This window comes from Catharus ustulatus, chromosome 1 (assembly GCF_009819885.2).
Source record: "Catharus ustulatus isolate bCatUst1 chromosome 1, bCatUst1.pri.v2, whole genome shotgun sequence".
NCBI classification, from domain to species: Eukaryota; Metazoa; Chordata; class Aves; order Passeriformes; family Turdidae; genus Catharus; species Catharus ustulatus.
The window spans coordinates 148,574,622-148,591,003 of NC_046221.1; the positions used below are offsets into that span (position 1 = coordinate 148,574,622).

At 38.5% G+C, this 16,382-nt stretch overlaps 1 protein-coding gene across 1 annotated transcript in view; it reads right to left on the reverse strand.

Moving 5' to 3' along the window:
* Positions 1-2,107: 2,107 nt before the first annotated feature.
* The window catches only part of EIF3H (eukaryotic translation initiation factor 3 subunit H), an 85,976-nt gene continuing 71,701 nt past the window's right edge, over positions 2,108-16,382 (reverse strand). Inside the window, exons 6-8 of the mRNA XM_033061731.1 lie at positions 8,630-8,750; positions 4,374-4,506; positions 2,108-2,370 (exon numbers count right to left, since the gene is read on the reverse strand). Coding sequence (XP_032917622.1) covers positions 2,273-2,370; positions 4,374-4,506; positions 8,630-8,750 — 352 coding nt within the window. The 3' untranslated portion in view covers positions 2,108-2,272. The remainder of the gene's footprint in view (positions 2,371-4,373; positions 4,507-8,629; positions 8,751-16,382) is intronic.

Below are 16,382 nucleotides of genomic sequence, written 5' to 3' on the forward strand. Positions count from 1 at the left end.
ATGCACATTCAGTCTCCTGTGTTACCTGTGGACATGTAATGGAGAGGGAACCAGGGGCAGAGGCCATGCCTGCAATGGTTTATTGACAAAAAAGAAGTTCTAACTGCTTTATATGTATTTCTCAAAGACACTGTGTCACTACACATTTCACTAGTATGCAGAAAAGCCTTTCACAGACAAGGAAGCAGAAAAAATACAGTGCTACAATAATACAGAAATAGAAAGGACATATCCTGTGGTGAATGAGTTGCCAACTCACATCAGGTAAAGAACAAGAAAAAGAAAAGTTCTGGAAATAGAGATAGTGGGGAAAGTCCACACTGAATCCAGTATGAAGACACAGCCCCATCCCCATTAATCTCTACTCTCCACGGATGCTGATACTCTTTTATTGATCAACACCTTCAAGTGACTCCACCCCTCTTGCTTCCCAGAGAAGGTTCCTCTGATTACTTCCACCATGACAGAAGACCAAAGTGCAATTCAGAACATAACAGTTAAATCATCTCCAAAATCTACTTACACCTCACCTACTTTTGTATCTCATTTCCTTCTCTGACACAGGTCTAGTCTTTAGAAGCCACAAATCTCTACTGAAGTCTTCCTTATTTCTTAATGGACTTTAATTGTTATTTAGCACATTCAGTCTGGCTAAATAAAATCCACTGATCTTGCTAAACTTCAGCACAGAAGAATATTACTGCCTTCTTTCTCCCATTTACATCCTCAAACTTAAAAGGACTAATTCAAAACACACAGGTTGTTTTTAATCTGTTCCAAGTATTTGTTTTGCTAACTTTGCAGACCTCCAAGTATGTACAATGTTGCTGCTTCCTTCCATACACAGGAAGCTACAGAGTCAGTCTATTCCCAGTTATCCAGAAGATAATTTTTTCTCTCTTAAATGTCTCATCTTAGCCTAATTATCTGCTTCTGCTTCTGTTCCCTGGTGGTTATTTTGGTGCTGCAGAAAACTAGAAAAATTAACACAGTTTGCATGTTTTTTGTATGGGAAATGAAACTCAATCCATGTGGCACTGTAGCAGAATACTTCAGTGATCTCTGATTTCTGAGAAGTATGAAAGCTAACACAAAAAAAGGTGCTCAGAGTTTCCAAAGTAAAAGATCAGCCAGGCAATTTGGCAGATATGTGACAGCTGAACAGCATTTGCATGCATATCTACATAAATACTGCAATCACCATAGTTTAGATTGGAAAAGAGTAACTACTTAGTCTAAACCCCAGGTTTCACACACTTATGACTTTCCAGAATATTCACCTTAGAGACTGAAATATTCCATGCTAGGTCCATATGTAGATGATGTTATTTTAAAAGAGCAAACTACACTCCTTCAGCCATTTTAGGCTCTTGGTATTGAAGACACGATGTCGTGCAAGAAGTCAAGAGGAAAAAAAGGAGGAAATCATGACAGCAACATGTGTGAGTTGCCACATACTAAATCTTTAACTTTCTTGCTAAATAGATAAGTAGCCCAAGTTCAGGAATAAAGATTCATCCATATGAGAAAGCTCCTGCAGAGAGGGACGTTGCTCTTTCACACCACACTGACTACTCCAGCTACTTCATCGGATTGCACAGAATCACTTAGGTTGAAAAAGACCTTTAAGATCTCCAAGTCCAACCATTAACTGGTTTTCATTCCACTTATTGATTCCAAATTCTGATTTCAACCCAGCTGGTGGCAGCAAGAGGAGATGGGAACACAGCAAAATATGGTGCAGACCAGTCTCCACATCCCACTGATTTTGTATGTTCTGAATGTGAAGTCTAAGAAACATTTGTGATACAGAAGGACCATTACACCAGACCATCTAAACAGATTAAAATAAAAATGAGCAACTACCCCAAGTGTCTAGCACATTGCAGTTGTAACTTCTCAACCAAAACTGGGAAAGCTTAAGTTTCTTCTCTAAATCAGTTATATTGAACATTTGTAATACATGTTTTTGTTTCAGACTTCAAGTTAAATAAAATCTGTATTATTTGCTATGACTAAACATGAATAACTGCCAAACATTTATAAAACCTGAGTGACCACAGAAAATTCCAGTTCAATAGGGCCAACAAGTAAGAAAATGCTGAAGTATCATTAAAATGTGCCTTTATTTTTCTTATAGGAGAATTCTACATAAACCAAGATGACTCTGTTTTACAAGACTTTCCTCCCAATATAATAAATTTTCAAGATGATCATGAACAGTGTAAAGCTGTAAATAACTCTTCATGTTGAGGGCTACAGTAAAGTTTCTTCAGTTGTTGTAATCCTGGAGAGCTTGAGCCATAAAAAGCTTGCCCAGGTTCTGTGCATTGAACTCCTTAATATTCTGGCAGTAGGTATTAATTTGACCTGTCAAAAGGAAAGAGTAAACTCTTGTCAGTTTTGAAATTCAGAAAGACACCCCAGAACATAACTTTTCAAAAGCTTAATGTTTGTGAACCACTGAGGATTTACAAAGAAGCCACAACTCTGCTCAATTACTCCACACTTAGGAATTTTACATTTTCAGGATGGCCAAATACATTTGGGAAGAAGAAACTAAATTAGGAGAACAGGTAAACCAGTATACTCAAAAAAACCCCTAATTTTCCAATCATACTACATAAAATTTCTGAAAACACGTATGACAATAAAAAAATAAGCAATTCTTGCTGCTGAACTGAAAGCTCAATCACATTAAATCTTCAATTTAGCTGCTCTAAAAATTCTATGAGACTGAATTTCAGTTCTGTTCTTAGGCATATGCTTTCTCTATTAAAATATTTATAAGAAATATTTTTAAACAGCACATCGAAAATTATGCCATTCTTCTGACATCGTGCTAGCCTTTTTTTCTACCTAACATTTCACTTTATTTGCTATTTCAAAAATCATCACGGTATGAAGATTTGTCGGTGCTTTACAAATCAAACGTGCCCATCAAAACATTTTATACTCTTACAGCTACAAGTTATTTCCCTTGTTAGCTAGGAATAGCAAAACATGAAGCCAGTTTAATCAAAATTAAGGCTGTTTAGAAGGCCAATAAACTCTCGATTTAATGCTCTATTTGAAAAGTTTTTAAATGCCTCAGAGACAAAGAGTTTTATTTTTTATCCACAAACTTTACTTCATCTAAGTTGAAGTGGATGCTTTCAATTCTTCCCCTGACTATGGTAAAAGAACAAAGAAAGAAAGTGCTTTGGCTGAAAACTGTCTTTTCCTTTAAGTATAATAGTTTTCAATTCCTTCTCTCTTAGCGGGTGATTCATCCTAAACTTTCACTTTCATAAAACACACATCTACACACATACACGCTTCTGTTGCATTTATAAGCTCTGCTAGAGCTGAATATTTAAATACTTTAATGCTGCTAGGATTCAGTAAACTGCTAAAAACTATAAAAAACCAGGGTTTTCTAAAAGACTCTGTAAGGAGTAATAAATGAAGAACATTATTTCTTCTAAACACAGCACTTATCAGTGTGAAACTATTAAATATTAAAATAATCTCTTGGTCACTTCAAAATTAAGTAATTCAAATCCACTTTTTTCAAATGTCAGAGCACTCTTTAATGTACAGTACGTTACCAGGATTTTGAATTTTCCCTCAGTACAAAACAAGGTGATAGCTACTGGATCCAAAAAGCCTACTACAGTTAAACAATTTGCTTTCTCAGGACATTTTCCTAACTTATTTTACTTAGCAGGGCACCTAGTTTGTTGTTCTCTGTGGACACTGTGAGGTCCCAGGTACTTTTACCCTTCCAGGAGGCACAGGAGCACAGTGGCTACACACCAGTGAACTGAAGAAATTGGGGGGTGATATCTCCACCTATGCTTTGTTCCCATTTACATTTTCCCTCGTCTAGTAGTGCAAGAATATGGGGATAGTTTCCCTAAAACTCTGGCTGTATAAAACAAAGAAATTATCTCCATTCTATTTGAAATTAAAAGCAAAATCTTCTCAGTTGCTGCAACAACCTGTTCAAACCTAGAAATGTTATCAATGACTTGGGGCTGCTGTCAACTGCTCTGAATCAGAAGTTCCAGCCCAAACAGCTTATTCCCGAGTCTTGTCTGTGCAGCTCCTGAACTTCTGGAGACGAGGGAGGGGCTGGAGCATGAGTGAAGGGAGCAGTTGCACCCATTCATGCAGAAAACCTCCCCCATGGAGCATTTCTCCACCTCTCCTTTAAAATCTCAAATTTAAAATATCAAGGATAGGATTTAAAATGGTACCAAGCCAAAATATCACACCATAATGACAAAGGTAATGAAAACTTAAAATGCTTTCAAAGGATACAACTGCACTTTTTGCCAAGCAGACGGTTTTATGATAAAAGGTAAGTTGAAAACACTGCTAAACATTACCTGCAATAAGGAGTGACTCCATTCTTGGAGGTGGTTGTGGTGGTTTAAAAAGCTTATTGATGTCCTCCTCAGGAAGAGGGGGCTCTCCTCGGCTTTGACGCTGGATATTTTCTTGCTGACGTCTCTGTTGATACTGAAAATAAAACAACAGAATCAAAATGTAGCAGGACTTACAAAGTTGCAAAGAAAAAAAATTCTTTTCAGTGGTTTTCAACAAAACAGCAAGAATGTTTTTAAAATTACATTATTTAATGCAGTTCAGGTTACTACAAACAATATAATGCAATTCACAGTTTATTTCAATGCACTGGCAACAAGGCATTCCCCCTCCCATTCACTGACACCCTAAATAAGTGAGATAATGGAGAAACATATCGTAGTGAGGTAGCGGGGTTAGCTTCTGAAATTTTTCAGGGATAAATACTGTATCTGATGGAAAGAATAGAGCATGGTTGATAAAGGCCCCATTGCCCCACACAACAGAGAAAAGCAAGGTTGGAATACGTAGGTATGAGAAGGCACCACCTCAGATAGTTGCACAAACCAGAAATTCTCCATTTTATGAAAGTTAAAGGTCAAAACAATATTAATGTGAAAAGAAAAGAGAACTTGATTAAATAAGGTGTTTTAAGCCAAAAAATATTAATTCTAAACTGAGAACAAAGCAGTGGCTGAAAACAAGCACAATGGCTCATTTCTCCATTAATATGCTAGAATAGCAGCTTGTAAAAGTTTTTCTGATATATATATATATATTTAAAAAATGTTTTCCATACTTCTCTTTGCCACAGAGATTACTCAAACTTTATAAAAATTGAGACAAAGCCTCTGCAGCTTACAGATAAACATTTCTTCTTGCGAAGCTCATAAATTCAGAAACTATGTGAGATTTCATACTGTATGTGGCAGCGAGGTTTTAGTTATAAAGTTTGTCCTCAAAGTCCAAATATTCAACACAACAAAAAAGTTTTTAAAATAAGGAGACAAAGAGTACAGAGTGTTTTCTCTCACTTACTTAAATGTATCTGTGATCCAATGAGTTTGAAAACAGTTCTTACTTGGTGGCACAATCAAATGAAGTAATTTTTTTCCAGTAGTAGTGACAAATACATGTTTTCGGACAATGTTAAAAATAAAATCTGAAATGCCCATATTTGTATGTGAATTGCATGTAGTTTCTTCTTTCTTTGCATTACCCCATTCACTTCTCAGCAGTCTGCCTATTATTCTTTATTGAAATGGCTCACTCTTAATCACAATTGCTCCATTCTAGAAATGAAGTTACGACCACTAAGTATGCTGCAATAAGCCACTACTAAAGCAGCTATAGTTAGTAAAGAAATTAAGTGAGACACCATGGAACCTACTTTGCTCTGCTTTTCAAAATAAATAGATCCCCTTGTTGTTAACAAAAATCTTTGAAGCTGATGCCATCTTTCTATTCAAATTAGGTCATAAAGGAAAAAAAAATAATTTCTGAAGATAACATGCATGAAGTTTCTATGTCCTTGGGAATTCCATGGCCAGGACAGATCATTGATCATGTGCTGCTTCCCTAAAATATTCCCTAGCTACACTTTACTTACATGAAAAAAAGCACTTTTGATTTTAAAACAGTCAGTGATGAAGTTCTTTACAAGAATAACAGGTGTTCTTTTTAATAATCACTTATTTTGTGTGGCAATACCTGCAATATTTTATCTTAAAAGTGATCTGGCCCATTTTCAGTTGGTCAATATTGAATCTTGCCATATCTCTGCCTGCTAGATAAAAGAGTTCAAATTTATTCTTCATGCAGGTATCTCTTGAGTAAGCAAGTACGGTAATTTCACTGATTATAAGCCGCATCTCCGGGTGTCAGCAACTTTTCATTCTTTGTCCATACATAAACCGCACCTGATTATAAACTGCACTTTACAATACAGAGTGTGATAAAAGGTAATCTATTCTATCACCATCTGTTGAGGGTGGGGACAGTGATCCTTATCTCAACAGCAGATACTCTGCTAATGGGCCATCCATTCAAACCAGGTGGGGCATTGTTCTTTATCTTTTCACAACCCATCCTTCCTCCAGCCAGTCATTGTCTGCTAATGGCCATTGAGTCCCACTGTGTGACTGATAAAATTACTTCATCGCATTAGAAGTTGCTCCAGACAGGGGGAAGAGCCCAACATTTCTTACCAAGATAAAAACAGAGGTTTTGGGACACTAAGGGAGCCCCTTTCTCCACTGGACTCCAGAGGAAAACCGGATTTCTCCACATCACCACTGGACCTTCAGAGGGAAACTGCACCTTCTACAGGAGCACTGCTCCAACTGAGCCACATCTGTCACTGCAGGAGGATGCAGCCACCATTTAATGGGACTGCTACCAACACCCTGCCTGACAGGGTGTCAGGTTGTACTCTGACTTTGTCAGGGTTTGGAGTTTGTTTCTTTGTAGTACTGTATTTCTATTTTAATTTCCCTAGAAAAGAACTGTTATTCCTAATTCCCATATTTTTGCCTGAAAGCCCCTTGATTTCAAAATTATAATAATTTGGAGGGAGGGGGTTTACATTCTCCATTTCAAAAAGAAGTTCCTGCCTTTCTCAGCAGACAACTGTCCTCCAAACTAAAACAGCAACTTTTTGTTCTTTGTTTGTATATAAGTCGCATCTGATTATAAGCCGCACTTCTGGGCTCGAACCAAAATTTTAGTCAAAATAGTGCAGCTTATAATCGTGAAATTACTTAACTTATCATATTATGTGAATGCTGTTCAGCAAAATCTTCTCTCCAGGCTTTCAAATAATTCTGTTAGTGCTTTTTTCCAATTTACCACCACTTCCTACAGTCAGACAGAACACTGCTTTATCTGTGCAGCAAGAGGAAAGAACGTAATGCTGTCTCCAAACACCAGAATAGTTAAAGTTGGAAGGGACCTCTGGAGGTTACCCTGTGTAACCCTTCTGCTGAAGCAGGGTCACCTAGTGCTGCTCTTCGTACTAAAGATTTTCTCATCAATGGATTTTAATTCTAATTCTCTAATGCTTTGGATTTTAAAGAGGCTTTCTGGCACCAGGAATTGAAAGTCAGCATTGCCCAATCAGTATCATTATTTTTTGATGCTAAAATGTCCTTTTCAATCAGAGAACAGTCCAACTTCTTCATAGTCCACTGGACTGTGTTTCTTTATTTTGGTTTGGAGCAAAACTTGTAGTTTCACCTCTTTCATTTACTGAATCTCTTATTCCTGTCTCCATGGTGCATTTATAAATTATTCTGCTTTATCATAAATCACTAATAAACATGTAAAATAGCAAAGAAAGCTAAATCCATACCACATGTCACTAGAAGTGAATTAATTTGGTAATTGCCCAATAAATTTTCTTGTATCGGGTTTGTGTGGCAAGACTTCGGTAGCAGAAGGGGTACAGGGGTGGATTCTGTGAAAAGCTGCCAGAAGCTGCCACCATATCCAACATGGCAAACAGCAGCTGGCTCTGAGACAGACCCAGCACTGGCCAAGGCCATGCCCAACAGTGACAGTGGCAGCACCTCTGGGAAAAAACATTTCTGATAGGGCAAAAAAGGGGAAAAAATGTCAGCCAAGAGAAGATAAATGAGAGTATGTGAGAGAAACAACCCTGCAGACACCAAAGTCAGTGGGGAAGGAGATTCCCCTGCAGCCTGTGGTGCAGAACATAGTGAGGTAGCTGAGCCCCTGCAGCCCATGGAGCAGGGGAGGAATGTGAGGGGACCTATCCCTGAGGAGGAAGGAGCAGCAGAGATGTATGATGAACTCACCACAGACCCTATTCTCTGTCCTCCTGCACTACTGAGGGGAAGAAGGAGAGAACGTTGGGACTGAATTGAACCCTAAAAGTAGGGATGGGTGAAGGGAAGGTTTCAAGATTTGGGCTCATTTCTCATCACCCTACTCTGATTTGATTGGTAATAAATTAAACTAATTGCCCTAAATCAAGCCTGTTTTACCCGAGATGGTAATTGGTGAGTGATCTCTCCCTGTTCTTAGATCAATCCCTGAGACTTCCACATTTTTTCTCCCATGCCCAGCTGAGGAGAAGAATGATAAAATGGCATTCTGGGGCATTTGGCACCCAGCCAGGGTCAACCCACCACACTGCTTAACAGCTGTGTTTTTCAAAGATCTTGCTTAGATCCCAATTCATCTATCTTGGATAACACAATTCAAACTGTATTTTGTGGGGAAAAAAATGCTCTCATTTAGGTTTCTCCATGTTACCAACCTGATGTTTCTGCTGCTGCTGCTTGCTTACATTCCTCAGGTAGGTATTGTATTTAACAATGTCTTGGCTCATCTCATCCACTCTGTCCATCAGTAGCTGCAAACTCTTCCCAAGGTGATTACTGAAATAGAAAAAACATTCACGAAAGATTAAATTTACTACTAAAAATAAAGATTTAAAATTAAAAGTTCTGTCTCTTGACCAGTATTTCTGCACTAATGGCACCATTTTGCAATTTTTTAAGTTCCTGTTTGTCTTTGTTCATATATTTATTTAATGATACTTTACATGGCATCTCCTCCTATAGCATCTTTGCCTCACTGCAAATACCAAGTTTAAGTGTTTTGGTCTTTCCAGGAACCTCCCAGTAATGAAAAAACAATGCCTTGCATGAATTTATGGTTATTAGAGATGCAGGTCATACATCTAAAACAGAAATTCTGATGCTTTTGCAACATGCAACCCAAGCAACGCTCCAGGAGATGTGCTCAAAGTGTCTGGTTTCAAATTGCTTTTTAAAATTCACTACCTGAATTTGTTTTTTCACAAATTTTTAATTATTCCTCTGTTAAATATTATTCAGAGTAAGAATAGTTAAATATTCTTCAGAAGTCCATCTTGTTAACTAGTCTATCAAACCACGCCTGGAAGTTCAGCAGACATGGTTTGATCCTAGCTGTTGAGAGGGAGTGCTGTGTCCTGTCCAGCCAGCCCCACATTCCATACCATAGGCAACATGGAAGCAGCAGGCTGGGCGCGTCCAGTTCCAGTTATGCGATCTACTGCCTTGGCCAGACAAATGCAGTCTGTTAAACAACTTTTATTGTTACCATTTTTAGCAATGGATTCAGTATTTTGCAGGAATGTTCAACTTAAGGTATACCTTCCAAGTCAAAGTTTTGGAAGTTTTTAGGTTGGTGCCCATGGAGACATCCTCCTAAATCATAGACAGGGTAGAGCAGTGAAAGAAGGACACTTTCTGCTCTCTATTGATCCCTTTGATCAGAAGCTGGTTTGTTGGCTCTCTTGTCCTACTTGGCTGAAGACCAACAACTTAAAAGCTAAACTCTTTCTCTTCCTCAATTGAAATCCACTAATATTCAGGAAGTTTCTTTCTAATTTAAAGTTTGGTGCACTTCAATGTCAGAATTACATCCTTCAATCACTGTTTCACCGTGTTATTGAGATTCTCTCTTCTTTCACAACACTTTCCTATCATCCTACATCCTATGGACAGGAGAAAATACCTGGAAGACACAGGTGTGTAAAGTCAAAAGAGAGCCACACATGTAATACTATGCACATCCCTCTCTAAGTGTAAATTATTCCCCAAATCCATAGAATTCATAGCTGGTCATGCACTTAGGCATACCTGCAGAGAATAGAGCTGGAGACACCCTTAGCTCTGAGTGCAAGGACAGCTGTTTCACTCACTGAGCTGCTCACTGAACAAAGGTCTGCATCAGGAACTTCAGACCACAATTTATTTACAAGCCAAAGTGTTAAATCTCACTTGCGTACACAGGCAGATGGTGAGGAGGATTTTAGCTCGACAGCAGCAAGAAAGGCGCCACTATAATAATTATTTTTAAACTTCTTGGGGTTTTTTTTTGGTTGAACATTTCAAGCACATGATATTTAGAAGTGTGGAATATTGCCATGGCTAGGGGCGTGCATGTTTTCAGTTTTTTATAGAGTTTATATTGTATGGAGTTAGTGTTAGAACTGGCTATTATCAGAAATGCCTGTGTAGGTACACACTAATAGCCTTGTAAGGTATGTGCACAACAGAAATACACAATTATTTTACAGATAGTGTCCATGTGAAATATAGCTGGTTACAAAGAAAGATTTTATGTGAATCTCTTTGGGCCCAGCTTAGTACAACAGAGCACAGAAACAGAGAGTTATTGTCAGAAGTTGCAGTAACACAGTGTTTGCTGTCATTGCCAGGGCAACAAAAAACAGATAACTTAAACAGATGTGAACTGAGACATGAAGTGATAAGTATGCTGCAAATACACGACCAGCTTTCTCCTCAGTTCTCATGTGGCTGATGCCTTTTTTTTGCTCCATCTCTTAAAAACAATAGACAGATAGGAAGCAGTTTGTAAAAATGTATATGTACGATCCCTAAGCAAGTTTTGTTCAGCTGAAGTTTATTCTGCTGATACTTAAGAAGTTAGACCACATTGCTCCAGCCCATAACACTCATCATACACTTAATTTGCCCAAAGGGTGCTTTAGACACCTCCATACGTTGCACATTCCCTACAGCAGATCTCAAAGAACACACAGCCTGGTACCTAAATGCCCCCTATGCATCAATACAACTAAAAAAAAAAAAAGTTTAAAAATATATATGTATTTCCAAGAGTGGTGCCAGCAAGCGCTGCTTGCATCCTTATCTAGACTCACTTCCCCACAGGGCTCTGTGACTGTCAAGTGTAGACAATGTGGAGCTCAGCACTTGTATTTGTTGTTGTTCTGGGGGGATCAGTAATAAAGAAACTGCAATTTCAATGGCTGCATTTCAGTCAGCAGATTCAGCAAAAGAGTCAATTAAATTGAGTTTACATTTAAATTAACAAGTAATGCAGACCAACAGGAACAGATCTATAAAGAAAAACAGCTGGTGCTGAGAAACCAATGGCCATGCTATATGTGTTTGTGGGGGGTTCTTATCACTACTTCTGACATGGTCCAGTGATCTGAAAGTAGCTGAGGCACAGTAATTATCCTCCCAAAGCCTCTTTTCAGTTTAGTTTTATCTGAAACAAATCAGGTCTAAGATCACACAGTGGTGATCATCTGAGAGCACCCTTGAATTGAGCTAGAAGACAGCTCCACCTTAAGATAGCACCAGGAGACCACCACTCCTCTGGTACAGTGAATCTTCATGGAAGAAAACTATCAGCTTTCTTATTAAACATCACAAAGTCCCCCCTCTCACATGGGGACTGTGCTCTTTTTTGTGAAGAAATATAGATAATAAAAGAGGGGGAAAAATTAAAAATCAGAAAAAAAAACCTGCTCTGTGGATTCCTACATATCTATGAAGAATAATCTAATGTGAGAGCACTCCTTCACCACAATTGTGACCAGAAACATGGACCTGTAAGGAGTGACCTATAGAACTTGTGGAAATTTACCATTTCAGACTTATTTGTGTAGCTTAGATAGCACAATCAGAAATGCCCCAAAATGACAAACACATACAAACTGCCAAAGGGAAACTGTCAAAGCCTCTTTACATCACAAAACACACTAGAAACTATAGTCTGGAAAGCAATTTCCTGAGCTGTGCATTTTTGCTGTAACCCCAGCATGTGATGGGGTATAATTGTTTACCCACAAGGGCAGATATCTGATCAGGTCATTGACACATTGTTTACTTCATTGTTTAACAATTATCAAATACAAGGTCAATTAATTCTGAGGGTGAGAAGTAGAAACCTGTGAGCAGAGTAGCCTAATCTGCAGATAACAATTATGGTCTTTCCTGTCTTGTTCTTCCTGCTGGTGAGTCCTGCATTTGGCAGTGATGCAGTCCAGCCTCCACAGAAGGAACTATACATTAACTCTACTCACAGATCACTCACTGCACAAGGACATCCTCTTAGGATACAGATCTGGTTAAGAGACCTTAATGCAAGCCTTCCTCTTCCCAAGGGAGTGCTCGTAACACCAGAGCCTCCCTTTGCAGATACATTTTAAGGAGAGCAAAGGTCCAGTTCACTGTTGCCAACAAAGGCAGTTTAAGAGGTTCCAGCATCAGCATCTCCCTGCCTCTCCCTCTTTGCCCAAAGGTTACAGCACTCTGAGCTGTATGGATTCAGCTGTTTGCGTGGGCATGCTTCAAACTCTTTCATGAAACAGTCTACTGTAAATGCAAAAACACCCCCTGTTGGGGTTTCTATTTTTTTTAATTTTATTTTTTTTAAGGGAGGAAGAGGGAAAGACTGAAAGGGAGGAGTGGGAGTCTGACTTTTTCCATCAGACTATTCCACAAAAGCCATATTCTGAAACAGATGAGGAAATAAAAATCTTTGAGGGTGGGAGGGATGTAGAGATGAAATGGGGGTAGTGGGGAGAAACAAGGCAAGCAGCTGGGACTGGAACCTCAAACTGGCTCCGCTTCTGTAGCATTTATAATGGGGAACTACACATGAAGCCCATATTTACTTCAGCATCTTTAATCAGAAAAGGACTCTAGACACTTGCTGAAGGTCTGAAACACCAAAATGAAGCTTCAAGTCAGTCACCCAAGCTTCAAAGAGAAGCAGCAATTCCCGTGGTTCCCAGTGCCCATCCTGCTCACCAGCTCTGCCTGTCTCTACGTGCAGCTCCCGGGCCCGTGCCTCTCTGCTCCTCTGAGACCCGAGCCACGCTGCTGCAGCCAGGCACCGAATTTTGGGCTATGCCAATTCTGAAGCTGGAGATGTGCAAAAGAGACAGCCCCCTAAACTTGCCTACAATTGCCATACTTGGATCCCCTCACTTATTTAATTTTACTTTGCTTGTACTATGGCTAAGGAAGATGAGAACAAGGAACAGCAAAAGGAAGCGTTAGAAAATGCTATATTTGCTGATCATTTTTTCCACTTTCCATCAGCTCCACTGAGGCCCCTCTCAGCCACTGCTTTTTGGGAAAGATGCCATCCTGTACAGAATTTTCCTCCTGGTGGGAACGGCTTTGGGTGGATTAGAGAAGTACTGCTGGGCAAAGCACATCTTTTTGATTAAAAATTTGTAAGGTACGTTCCCACCACTTAGCAGAACTTGTTTTACATCTCAGCATTTCAGCCTGAGTTCAACCTGTGCTGTTTAAGAGGATTTTGTTTGAATGAGATATGTAAGTCAAGAGTCTTGAGTTCCATTCTGTTTTCTATTCTGACTTTGATGTGTGCCTTTGGGCAACGCATTTACTCTCTGTGTCAGGTTCCCCCATCTGCAAATTAGAGATTTTCATAATTATCTTAATAATCCGTTAAGCACATTGAGAGTTTTGAATAAGCAGTGCAATGTATAAAGGTTAATATTGTCCTTAAAAGCCAAAGCAACTCTTGTTATATTACTTCTGCAAAAATACTGCATCTGATGTTTAAAAAATATAACTGCCAAGTAGATGTTAGTGCAGTAAATGTTCAGCACATGTTTGCTTCTACTGACGCACACTATTAGAAAAATTGCTTGAGACAAATTGAGATATTATAGAACAACCCTATTATGAAGCTAGACCACAAAAAAGCTTTTTTTAATTTAAACTAGATCATCAATAGAATAAGGAAGAGATGGATGAGAATGAGAAAGTTGGTTGTAATTACTTCTCTGAAGATCTGGAACATTATCTGACAGGATTTTAATTCTTGAGTCTCTATCAAAAGACTGGCAGTACTCCAAGGTCTTCAAGACATTTTGGTCCTTAAGGGTAGCAGGATAACTGTTTGAGTAAAAGGCCTTTACTTGCTATTACTTGCTAGCCTTGTGCTAGTCTGCCTTCAACTACTTTGCCTAGAGTACAGTCAATTCATATTTCACAAGAGAAACACAACTTTATGTCCAAAAAAAAGTAAATTACTGTATACAATTATCACAAATATACTTCAAATGGGGAAAGATACTAAGATATAAGTAAAGTACCTCAAATAGGTAGAGCTTTAAACTCAGACAAGGTGGGTGACTGAACATGTGAAAATCTTAAGGAAGCAAGCTCTCCAGAAGAGAGGAACTATGGATAAATAATTTTATTGCCAAAATCATTGCTTCAGAAATTATAAAAGTTCAGGGATACTCCCAAGGAGCCAAACTCCCCCCAAACCCAACAAATCCAAAATTCCAAAGAAACAAAACAATAAAAACATAAACAAATAAACAAACAAAAAACCCAAACAAAAGCCTCACACAATCAAACAAAACAAACTAAGAGAAAAAACCAACAAACAAGGCCAAAGCCAAAAAGTAGCTTTGAACAACAACAGTAGCTGTCAACAACAGCAAAGTTAAGTGAGGAAGATATAGACCAAAATTAAAGTTGTTATCTGAAATGTTTAGCCTAAACTGCTGAAAGACAAAATTAAGGAAAATGCAAAAATAAAACTCCAGCAGTGGAGATCTGAACTCCCTATTTCAGGTAATATATGCTTTGACAGAGTAACCTTTGTAGCTGAATTCAAGTAAAAAGTAACTAAACATTTCAGCAGGCAGTACAAGTCACCTAACGTTGACTAAGTAAGCATTAAGATGTTTTAATTTGCCACCTGCTTTGCTTGTTATACCAATATAAGATATCATTGAATGTAACCTGCCTGGTAACTAAAAGCAGCTATCAATCAAATATTTAAAAAAGAACACATACAAAAACCTCCAAACAACCCACTGGAGTAATATCCAAAACTTTCTCTCTTTAAACCAAACAAAGCACCTTAAGTTCCTTAAGGAGACCACATAAGTTTGAAAAATCTGCCAGGAGAGTCTGTTTTTAGTTTTGGGCCGGTACTTCTCTTGTTCACCTCTCATTCCCTTTACTGATACAAAGACCAACACAAAAGCCTGTCTTGCACCAGACATTTACTACCAGAATGGAAAGTATTTTGCACAGCTCTTATCTTTTACCTTGAGTCAGGAGAGTGGCACAGAACAGTACCACTATGTCTATTAAATTAGACATAAAGCTGTGATTTGTGATCTGTTCAAATTGCTTTCCATTTGGAGAATTGTATTGTGTCACTAGCAGCAGCCCTTACTAGATCCAGGGTGCCAGGTAGTCCCAGCCCTTCATACAGGAGGAAACCCAAAGAAACAACCAAGGGCAATGCTGTCAGGTCACTGGAAACCTTCTGTATGTTCAGCATGGTCCTCCTTTTCATAGTAAAGTGATAGAGCTAACAAGGAATCAAATCATTGTCATCTCCTACATCCAGTGCTCACACTTTCCTCAAATGGGAAAAGCTTTGTGATCTTTAACCATGGAAAGAAAATTACTTACAGAACACCTGCAGAGTCAAACAGACTGAGTACCTCGGCAAGAATTCTTCACTTCATTAATCCCAATGTGCAAAGTAACAACTTTACCGGATAGAATTATTGACTAAGTGTTACTTGTGGCATTTGTAAATACCCCAGCAGGGTTCAACCCTATACCTGTTCTCTCTTGATCACTTTTTCTAAAAGCTATCAGATCCCTCAGAACATCCACACAAGCTCAAGTAGAGAAAGTGGAACATTTGCTAACTTAGAAAACACAGGGACCACTAGCAATACAGATCAATTAACTTCAGCCTTACATGACAGGGGAGGGAGGGGGAGCAGGAGAAAAAAGGAAAAAGAAAAAAGGCCCCTAGGATCAGAATCTCAGCAGACAACAATACCCTGATGCCAAAGTAGTGTTTTACCCCAAAAAACCTATTAATAAATACAACCCAGCTTCTACATGCAACAACATACTGCATTATTTTCTGTATCTCATTATTTTGGTCAGACCAAAAATCCAACTGTATTGGGCTGCATAAGATTTAAATACCACCAAATTTTTGATCGTACTACTAGAAGTCATGCCTACTCTGTGATCAAATGCATATTTTCAGGGCAAAATGCTACAAGAAGAAAAAGTCTTTCTTAGACAAAGTTATGAGAAGATCATTTTAGAAACTCTTTGACATCATGAATGCTGGCTGTTATGACAATCAGTGGCATTTTTGCCAGTTTCTCAGAGCCTTTATTATTTATTTTTTTTCCAAATTCATCCTGCTAC